This window comes from Vulpes vulpes, chromosome 12 (genome assembly GCF_048418805.1).
Source record: "Vulpes vulpes isolate BD-2025 chromosome 12, VulVul3, whole genome shotgun sequence".
NCBI classification, from domain to species: domain Eukaryota; kingdom Metazoa; phylum Chordata; class Mammalia; order Carnivora; family Canidae; genus Vulpes; species Vulpes vulpes.
The window spans coordinates 16169570-16183331 of record NC_132791.1 but is presented as its reverse complement, the minus strand read 5'-3'; the positions used below and the strand labels follow the sequence as shown (position 1 = coordinate 16183331).

At 43.1% G+C, this 13762-nt stretch overlaps 2 protein-coding genes across 3 annotated transcripts in view; both read right to left on the bottom strand.

Annotated features, from left to right (window-relative positions):
• The window catches only part of GRIN3A (glutamate ionotropic receptor NMDA type subunit 3A), a 151288-nt gene that overhangs the window by 17331 nt on the left and 120195 nt on the right, over window positions 1–13762 (bottom strand). The window lies entirely within an intron of this gene.
• Window positions 6335–6847, bottom strand: PPP3R2 (protein phosphatase 3 regulatory subunit B, beta). Its single transcript, XM_026013174.1, has one exon. The coding sequence runs from the start codon at window positions 6845–6847 to the stop codon at window positions 6335–6337; it is 513 nt and encodes a 170-aa protein (XP_025868959.1).

The following is a 13762-nucleotide window of genomic DNA, read 5'->3' as shown; positions in this document are numbered from 1 at the left end:
GGGTAAAATAACTATAAGAACCAGGGGAAATCATTTTATATTTTAGTGATCTAGTGCGTTAAACTTTGCATTATCTCTTCTCTGAGTCTGTAAAGCCCAATCCTGGTGTTCAAACTGATATTCTTTTTCTTTAGTAAGAACAAGAGTTGGGGACAAATGATGATTTTAGTGAAAGGTAAAGGAAAGAAGAGCTATGGAAAGTCTGAACTATGGATGACTCCTAGATACTTGGAAGTAGGGTGCATACATAGGAAGCAAATACAGTTTCTAATCTAGAAGACCTGATTTATACACTTTTGTTTGCCACCCACTATTTTGCCTGGAAGAGCAGAAGCTCAACAAATTTGGCAGCTTCATTGTTGTATCTATACAAATGATCCTTTGTGGGGGAGGGACAGAAGATGGAGACTTGCAGGAGGCTGGGCTCGGAGGTCCCAAGGACAGCTCCCAAGGGATACAGTTTACCTGGCTGGAGAGTAGGGTAAAAGTGTAAGGTGCAATCATTTGGGATTTCTAAAAAAAAAAAAAATAACAATAATTATGAAGAGGGAGAAAGAAGATGTTCATTCAGAGGATCTGGAATTTTTTCATCAATGAAGACAGATGGAAAGATCACATTTAACAAAAGAAACAAGAGGAGATGATCTGCAAAATCCAGCAGGACAATGCATAAGCAAAGTTAATTAACAGTGCTCACACATTTGCATTAGCAAAATGATGTAGATGGACAGCGACCAGTGTCTGTGGGAAGGTCTCATCACTTTCCAGGCCCTGGGGGCTGGGAACCTCTGTCTTCTTTAATCTGTAATCTGCTTAATGGCTCCGTCAGTGTGGCACTGCCCATCCTGTTCAGGAAACATTCCTTCTGTTCCTTGCCTTCTCCAAGCCCCTGCCCCTTCTAGGCTTCTGCAACCACTTTTTAGCCTCAGACCTGGTACTCAATTTGCTACATTACTCCATTGTGTGGTCTTTTGAAAATCTTGATTTATTATTAAAGCAACTCAGAAAAACATTTCTAAACTTTAGAGACGATTAACCATAATCCTTTACCCATACATAGTTTCTTTTTAAAAAATAAGTGTCTACATCCCATGGGGGGCTCAAACTCACAATCCCGAGATCAAGAGTCACAGGCTTTAGCCAACTGAGCCAGCCAGGTGTCCCTACAAAATACTTTCAGTTCTTATTTTCCTTTTCTGAACTGCATATGAACCATATATATATATGTATTTTCCAAAATTATGTAAATATATAACAACTCTGCTTTTTAAAAAAAATACTATTTTCCAAAAATGTGTATTTACAGTCATTTTATTTATTAATTTAATGGCTTTATTTTATCACCTATTATTTACCATAATTGGCAACTAATCTCAACCTGTCAGGTGTTTAATTTTCTTTAATATTATATATACATGATAAATATTGCTACAACAAAAAAATCTTTTGTGCATAACATTTAAAAATCGGTTTTGATTCTCTGAGATATATATATATATGAGATTCTCTGATATGTGTATATATATATATATATGCATATATATATACAGTGGCTGGGATTAACAAGTCAGATGATATTACTGTTTTGAGGCCTCATGAAGTGTGAAGCATCCTTCACAAAGTGTGAACACTGTAGCTGATGCTGCCCGATGCACAGAATGCTCACATCCCTGCCAAGCCTGTTTTATATGCAATCATTTTTTCTTGTTTTAAACATTCTGATTTGTATTTACTTAGGGAGGCTATTTTTTGATGTTTTTTCCATCTCCTTTTGTATGAATCATATATTTATATCCTTTGCTGGTTATGCATTCCAGACAAGGCAAGGCTTTTTGTTGAAAAAAAACTATTAACCTCTCTCCTAGGTATTATTTATGTTTCTCTAATTTCAAGTTGACTGTTAGTTTTTGTTAGATTTTATTATATGGAGGTTTAAAGTATTATATGGCTATATTTGTTTTGACTATTGCAAACTTATTGTTTCAGCTGTTAGAAAATATTGGTTGTTGGGATAAATGTTTTATGACCAGATGCACTATTTTTGAAAAATAATGAACACTTTAGTCCATCTTGAGCTTTTGTACTAAAGAGTGGAGCAGGTTTTCTCTTCCTTGAAACTTTCCATTTTAGCCACATGCTTCATAGGTATCTTAGCCAATAAAAGGTCACTCTCATCTTGGGGTGGCATGCATTCCTTTATGCTCATTTTGATTTGATTTAAGAGCTTCAGATTTTAAAAATATTGGCAAATAAAAAACTTGTGAGGACAAACATCACATAAAACAACAAAAAAATTTACTTGCAGGTCGGATAAAGCCTATGAGTTTTCAGACTGTAGCCTTTGATGTACACAGCTGTCTTGCTGCTGGTGTCTCTTCAATGTTGTGGTTTTTCATTGTGAACCAGCCAATGCCTTTAAAGTTGACACATGATTTGCTGCTATGTGCACAGTCACCAGCCTTTGGGACAGCTACAGTAACCAGTATGAAAGGAGAGGCGTCCAGTCTGATTCTCAGTCTAGTGGCCTATTACGGTGCCACCTTGTCTTAAAAAACATCCAAGCCATTCCCTTTTCAAGGCATGCAAAACAGATAAAACACAGTAGCCAGATCAATGACTTCCTATATGCTAACAAAGAGATTCAATAGTACAAGTGAAGAATAGAATTTGTAACTAAACAAAAAATATTTCCTGAGAGGTTTTTCCCTGAGAATGCCTCTAAAGCATGATAGACTTTGAGGATAAACCAACAGAGCTAAGGCTGTATTTTCTCCTATTTCAAAAAAAAAAAAAAAAAAAGTGTCTTGTGGTTTGGGATTGCAACATATGGTAGAGAGCAGATACAATCCATTAATATTGGATTTAATAACAACATATTGTTAGTGATCTGTATAGCCTGGAAGTATATTGGTTGCTATTATCAGTTTATTTTTTATTTTTATTATTTTTTTAAGATTTTATTTATTCATGAGAGACACACACAGAGAGAGAGGCAGAGACACAGGCAGAGAGAGAAGCAAGCTCCACACTGCAGTGCATGGGTGCACACTCTCAAATGAATGAATAAGTCTTAAAAATAAATAAAAAAATAAAAATAAATAAATAAATAAATAAAAAAGCCTAGTTCAAGTTCTTGCTTTGCCACTTACCAACAGGGAGATCTTGGAGAAGATTCTAGATCTCTCTACAGCTTCATGCATTAAACCGAATGATGGCACCTACTTTGCAGTGTTGTTATGATTAAATGATATAACAAATTCAACAGTATCTGGAACAGTGGTTCAAGAAATGTTAACTACCATTATCACGCAAGGAGTTGTACAGAACTATATACGTTGGCAACCAGCAACTAACAGAAAAATCAAAGCATTCTAACTTGGAAGTAAATGTGATCTTTCTCCCCAAATATCCATACAGTCAGATCTTTCCAGTTGCTAAAAGTAGAAACAGTTCTCAGTTCAAGGTCATTACCATAAAGCTCTGGGTAACTACATTAAGTAGACTGATGGAGCAATTAGCTTGTTAATTCCAGCCATTCCAGGAGCTGAAATATTTTTCCTCCTCTTGTTAAATTTAAACATGTAATTCAACATGTTTCAAACCCTTGGTCGTAATTTTTAAATTTCCATATTTTATTGTGTACATTGCAGAGTATATAAAAAAAAAAGTCTCCGAGAGGCCTTGTCAGCTAGCACTACACATGCTGACTTTCCTCTTGCATAGTTTCCTCCACAAAGTCAAATAGGTTGGGCTAGAATGAGAGTCTTCTAAACTTTCTCTGGCCAAGAAGTCTCTCGTTACCTCTGCACATGAGGGGGTCGGGAGGGCTATGACATTGTTTCTTTTCTGGATTAGGATTATACAAACATTCAGCTAATTTTACACTGCTATAGCTAAGTACTAAGAAAGAGTTCAAGACGAAGAATTCTTTCCCTTATGTATCTTGATCTAATAGAAGTGGAGTAAAGGGGGGAAGAGAAGGAAATTACAATGAACTCATTGTGCTCTAGGCACTTTACTTTTATTATTATTATTATTATTATTATTATTATTATTATTATTATTTTAGTAGGCTCTACACCCAACATGGGGCACAAACTCACAACCCTGAGATCAAGAGTTGCATGCTCTACTGACTAAGCCATCCAGGCACCCCTTACATGTTTTACATTTTTGAATCTTCAAAATGACCATATGGTGGATCCTCGTTTTAATTAGGAGAACTGATCCTGAGAGATTAAGTAACTTGCTTATGCTCACAGAGCTAATAAATGACCGTCATAAAAACCCAGTTGTTAGCAACTCCAAACCCAAGAGTGTCTGAATTGATGCTATCCTGCAATGGGGGTATCACACAGGGTTGGGGCCATTTCTTGAGTTTTAATACATTTTCTAGGACTGCACAGGAATAAAGGACAGAGACTCCTCTATTTTTTGTGGTTCCTAAATAATCTAGAAAATAAAAAGTGTGGCAGGGAGCCTTGGTAGATGGGTGCCCTGACAGTAATTAAATTTGTGGACTTATTTTTCCTACTTTTGTTTTTTTCAAGACCAGCTACTAGCTTCTTCAAAATATAAGGATAATAGTATCTTTCAAACAGATATTCCTCATCCTGAGTAAAATCACCTGAGTTTTGTCCTGTGTAGGGAGAGAATGTTTCATTGTACCGCTGTTTTGAAAGCCTTAAGCCCTTCCATGGGGGATGGAAGGGGAGTGGTCCACTGTAAGGAAGAGGATTGGTGTGAAGTGGCAAATGCTGGGACCAAGGACACCTTGTTTTCTAAGAACTGACAGTTAAGTGGGACCTCAGAGATCTGGTAAGATCTGCAGTACAGGCAGTGATATACTTACTTATACTGGTTCTCCAAACAAAATGAAAAGTTTTTGCTCCTTCCCGTGATGTGCTAGTTCCACGGTGGCCAATTTCAGTCTATCAACGTGATGACGTCACTAACACAGAGCTAGCAAGAGATGCACACACGTTGCCTTTGCCCAGTGTAAATAGGCTCCAGTACACACCTTGGCTGCAGGTGTATTAGGGTATGAGGAAATATGGGCTGAGTCTTCCAAGAGAAAAGCTTCCTGGGGTGAAAGAGCTCTCAGCTTCCCTGCCAGGCCCGGGGTCTGATTTCTAAAACTAAGTTTAGCTAGTACAGATGGCACCCTGCTTCTGCAGAGACAGGTCTGCCCGTATCTGCATCTTTTGATTGTGTTTGCCTCTGTCCTGTGGGAAGAATGACTCTGAATCTGTCCCTTTCCCTGTAACTGGGGTGGTGGTGGTGGGGCCTGAGTTTTGGAGGTAAGAGCTTTCTGGGAAGGCCCCCACCCTGTTTGGCTGGGAGCAGTCTTAACTGAACTTCGTATTGGGATGGGTAGCCCACCCTGAAAGACTGCCACCGAGGCTGATAGTTGGGCTGGGCACTTAATCCAGGTTCAGTATTTCTTATAAGAGTCCTGAGACCAGTTTCTGGTCAGGAGCTGAAACGATGAGACAGGAGGAACCCTCCAGACAGGCTCAGGGATTTCTGCACATAGGGTGGGCAGTGGGCTGCAGCCCAGGAAAGGGAAAGACGGGCTTTCGCTGCCCAGAGAGAGCTGATCAAAGAGGTGTTCAGCCAAGAGAAATATATCTGCTCCTGTTGCCACCACAGGAAGTTAACAATCCGTCGTGAGAACCTGGCTGCAAGTAAGTCAAAACTATCCACCCAACACCTGATTTAAATTGTGCAATTTTCTCCCATATATAACACCATGAGAGGTGAAGGCCAAGATATGTATATTTTCTCATTTTGGGATTTTTAAAGTTCTTTTTGACTCTTTATAGTTTGGTTTCTGCATCAAAACCAAGAAAAAGGGCAGCCCGGGCGGCTCAGAGGTTAAGTGCTGCCTTCAGCCCAGGGCCTGATCCTGGAGACCTGGGATCGAGTCCCACATCGGGCTCCCTGCATGGAGCCTGCTTCTCCCTCTGCCTGTGTCCCTGCCTCTCTCTCTTTCTCTGTGTCTCTTATTAATAAATAACTAAAATCTTAAAAAAAAAAACCCACAACAAAACAAAGCCAAGAAAAAGACGTTTAGAAAAGCCATTTGGTTTTCTTTCCCCACCACGCTCCTTCATCTTGGTCTCCCCCAGGTAGAGCGTTACCCTGAATCGCTGAGAGAGAAAGAATGAATGACACCGAGTTGGTCATGAGGTTCGTGTTAGAAAAACGTGGCTTGACAAAGAGAAGCACTTCCAAGTAAGTCAGAGAGAGGGCTGCTGGGCTGCCTGGAGCCCATCTCAAAAGGGACAGAAAGGGAAGTAAGGGTTGGTGGGTGGTGCTCGTAAGGAAAAGCTCACACAATTACTACCAGCTTCTTGTGCACCTCCAGGCCTCCGACCGCAGCACTGAACTCCTCGAAGGAGATCTTCCCGTCCCCGTCTCTGTCCAGGATGATGATGGTCTTGTCCACCAGCTGCTGTAACTGCCAGTCTTGCAGGTTGTCCCCGACCATCATCTTCAGCACCTGGAAGAGCTCCCCGTTGGAGATGTAGCCGTCTTTATCCATGTCGTAGATGCTGAAGGCAAACCTCAGCTTCTGCTCCTCGTCGCCCCTGACGCTGAACTGGGAGGCCCCCAGGATGAACTCCCTGAAGTCCACCTCCCCGTTGCCGTCCGTGTCGAAGACGTCGACCACTCGCTGCACCAGCGGGTTCTGCTGCAGCTCGGGCAGCGACAGGAACTCGTCCACGCTCAGGGCGCCCGAGCAGTCCAGGTCCAGCTTCTTGAACCGCTTGCCCAGCCTCTTAATTTCGTCCTGGCTGAAGTGGGAGCACATCTCCTCGGGGTAACTGGCTTCGTTCCCCATTGTGCACGCGGGCACCCCTCGCTGGGGCGCTGGGGGCGCGGGGGGCGGACGGTTGCGGGGCGCGGGCAGCCTTGGGGGGCTCGCGGGACCCCCACGACCAGAGGGAGCCCCCAGCCCCAGCGAGCGGGGGTGGGGAGCCAGGCGGGGAGCAGGGGGGAGCTGAGGGTTGCAGGGGATGGGCGCCCCGGGGAACCCAGAGGCCCACAGGCTGCCCCTGCGCCCTCCTTCCTTCTCTCCTGGCCCTCCTCGATTTTCTCTCTAAATGTTTTTTAAAATTTTTTTATTTATTTATGATAGTCACAGAGAAAGAGAGAGAGAGGCAGAGACACAGGCAGAGGGAGAAGCAGGCTCCATGCACCGGGAGCCCGACGTGGGATTCGATCCCGAGTCTCCAGGATCGCGCCCCAGGCCAAAGGCAGGCGCCAAACCGCTGCGCCACCCAGGGATCCCTCGATTTTCTCTCTAGTTCCCTTGCTAGGATTTTACCTTCTCACCTCCTCACATTTCCTTAGCAAGTCACCCCCAAAAGGGCAGTCCCTCCCCCCCCCCCCCCCCCCCCAGCACCTGTCCTGCAGTACATAAGCTTAATAAACCTGCAAGGCATTAGGGAGGGAAGCGCAGTCTTCGGCCCTTCCTGCTTATTATGCAGGCCTAGTGGGGGGGGGGGGGGGGCAAGTGAGGTGGCGCATCACAGGGTTGGTCTTACACCTATTTTTCCTAAATTCTCTGGGAGGGGAAGCCAGCCTTGATCTCCTTCCCGTTGTGGTCATTGACCCTTGTCAAGGTACGGGGTTCAGGGCCTTTCTAAGAGACCACTCAGATGTCGCACAGGATTTCTCACATGATCACCTACAGGCGGCGACATATTCTTGAGGAATGCACGCAACGCTGGACCCAGGGCATTTTTCAAGAACACACGGTTCCCCAGAATATTAGCCTTGCTTGCCCTATTGTTACTTGGAATTCATCATCTTACAACTGGTCTTCCTCGCTGTTGAACTGGTGCCTGATGGCTGTCCTGCAGACCACTTTGGGAATGGCTGTGATGAGCCCAGAGAAACCTTTGGCTTGTTCTGAGAGTGCCTGTGGCCCTTCTGCGGTGTCACTCTTTCCTCTTTGCTTAAACTGGATTTGTCCTTTCTGTTAAATGGGAATCTGATGCACTACCCCCCCTTCCCCATATTCCTTCTTCCTTTGGAAGCACATCAGTTACTCCAAATGCATAAGAAATAAATAAAAAAAAAAAAAGAAAGAAATCAGATTCAATAGCAATGATGTTCAAAGGGACTAAGGGGGGACCCCAGGCCACTAAATCAAACCCAAGGGGGGCAAACACTCACTTAAAAAATGCTAACACCTTCTTTGTGCTTTAAGTTCAGCCAAAATATCACTCTACGGCGATTGTGCTGAAACATGATTCTATCCCACAACAAAGCTATGGGGTATCTTCCCCAAGAGCTAGACAATTTAAAGGGAAAGGCAAGCTTCGTAGACTACAACAAACCACTGAATTATTATCCCAAGTGACTGAATGAGCTAGATCTGAAAGAAGCATGATAGAGTGGAAAAAATTTAAATGAGAATCACCTAGCATCAGCTCTGAACGGCCCACTCAGTAGCGGTAAGGCCTCAAACAACTTGCTTAACTGCAGTTTTTCCCATCTGTAAAATGGGGCTAATAATACATGTTTGCAGCTGTATGAGGATTAAAGTTGATCTTAACTGATATGATAAACCTTAATCATTATTAATATTACTACTAATTTCAGTACTATTTACCCTGCTGGTGAAGATGAAATCTTAAAGAATGAACAGTTGGCAGCCTGGGTCCCTACGTGTCTGTTGTTTACTGAGCATTCCTCGTGTGCCATTTACACGGCGCCACTTACTGCTCTAAGCATTTTCTCAGCATTGACTTTGGCTCCCCCAGTTCAGCATACTCCTTGAGGACTGACTGCAAACCTTCCATCACAGGCTTGAGGAAGCCAGTGACGACCTCACGGGCCCATCAGGCATGCTTCTGGAGTCTTCACTGGCTTACCCTTGATGGTCATCATGTGGAAAGAGATACTGGCGTGGAAACTTTTAGTAAGTGTATTCCTCTATTCTTCTATGTAGTGAGGGGTAGTGGAAAGAGCATAAGAATTCAGTAGACCAGGTTCCAGTCCCTGATCTGCCCAGATTAGCGATGAGCCCTTCGAGGAGCCACTTCTGTACCCACCTCAGCCTCCTCATCTGTAGAATGGTGATAGTAATTATACCTGCCTTCTCCACTGCATGTGGTTGTTCTGAGAGTGAGATGTGGGCATGCATATAGAAATGTTACGTGAGAGGAGACGTTAACTCCTGGTTGAACAGACACTCTCAGGAAGATGGTCCCACTTCACTAAAACAATTCAGTGTGTTACCAAGAATTGCTTTACTCCTGTCCTGCAGAGGATGCAATGTCATGCTGGATGTTAAGTTTTGGTCAATGTGCAGTTGAGTCCCCCATTGCTCCACATATCATAAACCTCATAGTTCAGCATTATTATGCAGCTCAATGCCATTGCTTCAATGTTCTCTGGCTGTTATTCCTAGTCATTTTCAGTGTTACTTTTCCTCTTTATCACTGTGGAGGGATCTGGACCATTGGACATTCACCGCAGTAAGTAAATTAAAAGGGTTCACTGATTGTGCCGGAAGAAATCAGGAGCCTAATGGCACTTCCATTTCAGCAAGTCATTATTTTTTCCTCAAGAATTTTCAGGGAAAGAACTGTGAGATGGTCACGTGCAAAAATCACTGATATTGGAAAATAAAACCAATAGAAATGGAAGTGATGGATCCTTTGGCTCATTTAAGGCCTCATCTTCCAAGTCAGGAGAATGGGTTTCTGAGCAGTATCACACAGCCATTCTGGGAGCTTCCCAGGTAGTGGGTCATTGATCTTGACCTGGAAGCCCACACCTATCTGTGGTGTTGCAAATTACCATATTTAACATTAATCTGTGTTGAGGTTAGCCATCCTGTAGACTGTGGAACCACACAGCCCCGAGTTTAAAACCTTTTCTGAGCATCAGCTTTCTCATCTGCAAAGCAGGAATAATACGGTGTCGTAGCGACGTCTGGGTGGCTCAGTCAGTTAAGTGTCTGCCTGCCTTCAGTTCAGGTCATGATCCCAGGGTCCTTGGATTGAGCCCCTACATTAGGCTCCCTGCTCAGGGGGCAGTCTGCTTCTCCCCCTTCCTCTGCCCCTTTCCCTGCTGGTGCTCTCTCTCTCTCTTTTTCTCTCAAATAAATGAATAAAATCTTTTAAAAATATATAATGGTGTCATAGTATTATTTTAGATTTGAGTGAGAGAACATCTAAAATAATTAAAAAGCCATCTAAAATAGCATACCATGTGCACCTATCTTTTGTACCCTATCTTCTTTCTTTTTACTTTCTTACTCTTTATTTGCTTTCTCCAAAGCAGATATTTAGCTCTGGCTATGTGTGTTTTGTTTTTCTTGGATGTGACAAATGTTGTTTCAAGTTCAAATCCATTTAACAAATATATATCAAATACCTACTGTGAGCCAGGCCCTGTGCCAGCTGATGGGTCTTCTGTGGTGAACAAGATAGAGTCCCTTGAGAAATAAACAGTTTTGCTATTGAGAGATCTACAATTTAATAAACAGTGTGACTGGAAAGATGTAGCACTATTTGCTTAGTCTTTTATGCGTAACGTGTATTCAAAAGGATCAAGAATAATATGTTTGATTTTCTTTTGTAATTCTGGAAAGGTGTTTAGTATGAGCACTGGTTTCCTTTTCTTTTTTTTTTTTTTTAAGATTTTTATTTATTTATTCATGAGAGAGAGAGAGAGAGAGAGGCAGAGACACAGGCAGAGGGAGAAGCAGGCTCCATGCAGGGAGCCGGATATGGGACTTGATCCCGGGTCTCCAGGATCACACCTTGGGCTGAAGGTGGCGTTAAACAGCTGAGCCACCTGGGCTGCCTAGAGCTTTCAATTTTTAACAATTTCAATTGTTAAATTTGCTATTTAACATTTTCAATTTTTTCATTTGCTATTTAACATATTCAATTTTTAACAATTTCAATAGTTAAATTTGCTGTTTAATTGCTATTAGCAATTGTTAAATTTGCTATTTGATCATTTATCCAATCATGTTTCTTCAACATGTAGAGCACTGAGAAAGCCTACTTGCTGCTGAGTGACTTGAGGCATTAGAAAGTTGTAGTTAATTATAACATAAGGTAGAAAAGGAAAGATGTCATCAGAAACGTAAAGCTAAGAGCTATAAGAATTCAGAGAATTGAGAAGTTGTTGGGAAATTCCTAGAATTCTTGCTGGTAACAAATAGAGGAAGACTTGTCTTTGCAGGAAGTACTGTTTGATCTTGACGAAGACAAGGGGGTGGGCAGGTCCCATAACCACAGAAATGGGAAAGGGAGAGGTGGGGATCACAGCAACTGGTGCAATGTGGCTGAAGGACTGGAGTAAAATACCAAAGTGAAATGGAAGGAACCAGCTCAATGGGACTTTTGAATATTTGGCCAAGATGTGGTTTTTATAGGACACCAAAAGAGTGATAGAAAGCACACAAGAATGACTGAATCAGGATTCTATTCTACAAAGATTAATCGGGCATTGTGAAGGGGAGAGACTGGCAGCTGGGAGGGCAGCTTACAACCAAGGACAACCACATGTGCTTGTCTGGAAAATGAGAGCCTGCAGTAGGCGGAACGAAGCCCTGGAGGTGAAAGGCTGGGTGCACTCAGCTGCTTGGCTGTCGTAGCAAAGTACCACAAACTGGGGCTTGACCAGATGCTGTCTCCCAGTTCTGGAGACTACAAGTCTGAAATCAAGATGTCAGCAGGGCCATGTTCCCTCTGAAACCTTAGAGGAGTCCTTCTTTGCTTATTCCGAGCATCTAACAGTTTGTTGGTGTCTTTGGCATCTGTTGGTTTGCAGTTGCGTAAATCCAGTATCTGCCTCATGCTCAGGGTGCTCTCCCTGTGTCCGTCTCTCCAGAGTGACCGTCTTCTTAGAAGGACGCCAGGCATGTTGGAGTAGGGACCCATCCCTCTAGAGTGTGACCACACCTCAATTTAACTAATCATGTCTGCAAGGAGCCTATTTCCAAACCAGGCCTTGTTCTGAAGTACCAGGGGGTTAGTTCATTAGAACCTCATCATATCTTTTTGGGGAACACAATTCAACCCATAACACCAGGCCTGAAGTCTTACTGGACAGGATGGGGGCGGACAGAGGCGAGGCCCCACATGGGGCTGCACTGGCTCCTCTGGCTGAGCAGCCCCGCGTGCTCAGATGTTGCAGGAGCCACCTAAAATGTGATGAGAGGGGCACCCCTTACGGGTCCCTGGGCTCCCCCATGATGCCACCTTCTCATCTGACGTGTCCTGAAACTCCACCACTTCCCACAGCTGCATCGGGACAGGGGGTCTTCGGAGGCCTTGGGTATGACAGAGGGAATGTGAGCTCAATTTCTCAGCTTCTTAGACTTGATTAATGATGTTTGTGAAGAACAAAAAAAGATGGTTTTTCTGACCGTTTGTGACACTTCACATCATAGCCGCTAGATGGCAAGCTTCCCACATTTCCGAGCTTTCTGGGTTTTTTCCAGCCAGAATCTTGAGAGCCTTGGAAGCAACTACTTATTAGCACGAAGAATAATTAGGGAGGAGTCCTGTTTCATGTGATTCCCCTATAGATTTCAGCGTATGGAAATCCGAAAACCTGGAAGGAAGACTGTCTCTCAATAATCCTAATCAGTTTGAGCACTGTTCACACCTTTCAGTTGCATAGTAAATAACTATATTCATAAATATTCATGACTCCACTGAATGTAACCAGGGGAAAAAGCAAAAACTATTAACAGTATATCATCTTGGGCATAATTTATGCCCAGGCATCTCTTGTATACAAAGGAAGAGACCCTTATTCCATGAGCTCTGGTTACTTGGTCATTAGCAAGGGTGAAGGGGGCACCCGCTGGAATTAGTTTTTCCTCATAACAAAATTCAAACTTCTGTCATGCATTATAAGCAGAGAGCAACAGAGCACCAGCCCCACCTTTGTGATGATGTGGCAGGAGAGGAAAACCACACAGAACTCTAGGGCTCCAGCCTGCCCATCCGGTAACCTGACTTTGAAATACCAGTGATCACATTTGAAGAAAATAGTTAACTGCTGTTTCCCTAAAAATCTGATCCAAGTGCCTCTTAATGGTCTGCATACACCATTTTCAGGTTTCCCCGCTCAAACTTAGAAGCTGAGTTGGAAGAAAGGAATAACACGATACGGTAACAGCTGGTTAGTCCAGCACTCTGCAAGGCAGAAAATTCCAGAATCATGCATTTCCCAAGTCCTCCAGGAAAACAGTCTTCAGTTTTATAACATGTGTAAGTAACACAGAAAAGAATCTTTACGGTGGAATTGTAAGAGGCGTGTAATGATAAGAAGCTCCCGCTTTTTTGGAGACGGGTCCAAAAGTTGGTCCAGAGGGTGCACCAACTGTAATTTCTTACACGTGCTTGTTATTTACCAATTTTTTTTTCTTCTGCACACGTAACTCTATACTCAGGGCAAGAGGAGGGAATATTTATTAACATCAGTATTCTTCCTAAAATAACTCATTAAATATAGAAGTAGATTTAGAAGTAGATTCCATTATCATTCCCAGTTTGGGGGGAAGGATCTGAAGTTTTGGAAGCTGCATGGCTTGCAGGGACACACAGTGATGGAGCGGGGTGTCAAACCTCAGTAGGTCTACTTTTGGAGCTGAAATTTTTCCAGTTATTTCAGACTGCCTTCCATATGGAGATTTAAAAGGATGTCTCTGTGGTAGTGGGAGTAACAGGGGAGCTACACGTCAGAACACAAGGCAAGGTGGCCGTCTATGATC

Coding starts and splice junctions, on each gene's coding strand:
- PPP3R2 (XM_026013174.1), bottom strand. CDS start 6,847: ATGGGGAACGAAGCCAGTTACCCCGAGGAGATGTGCTCCCACTTCAGC.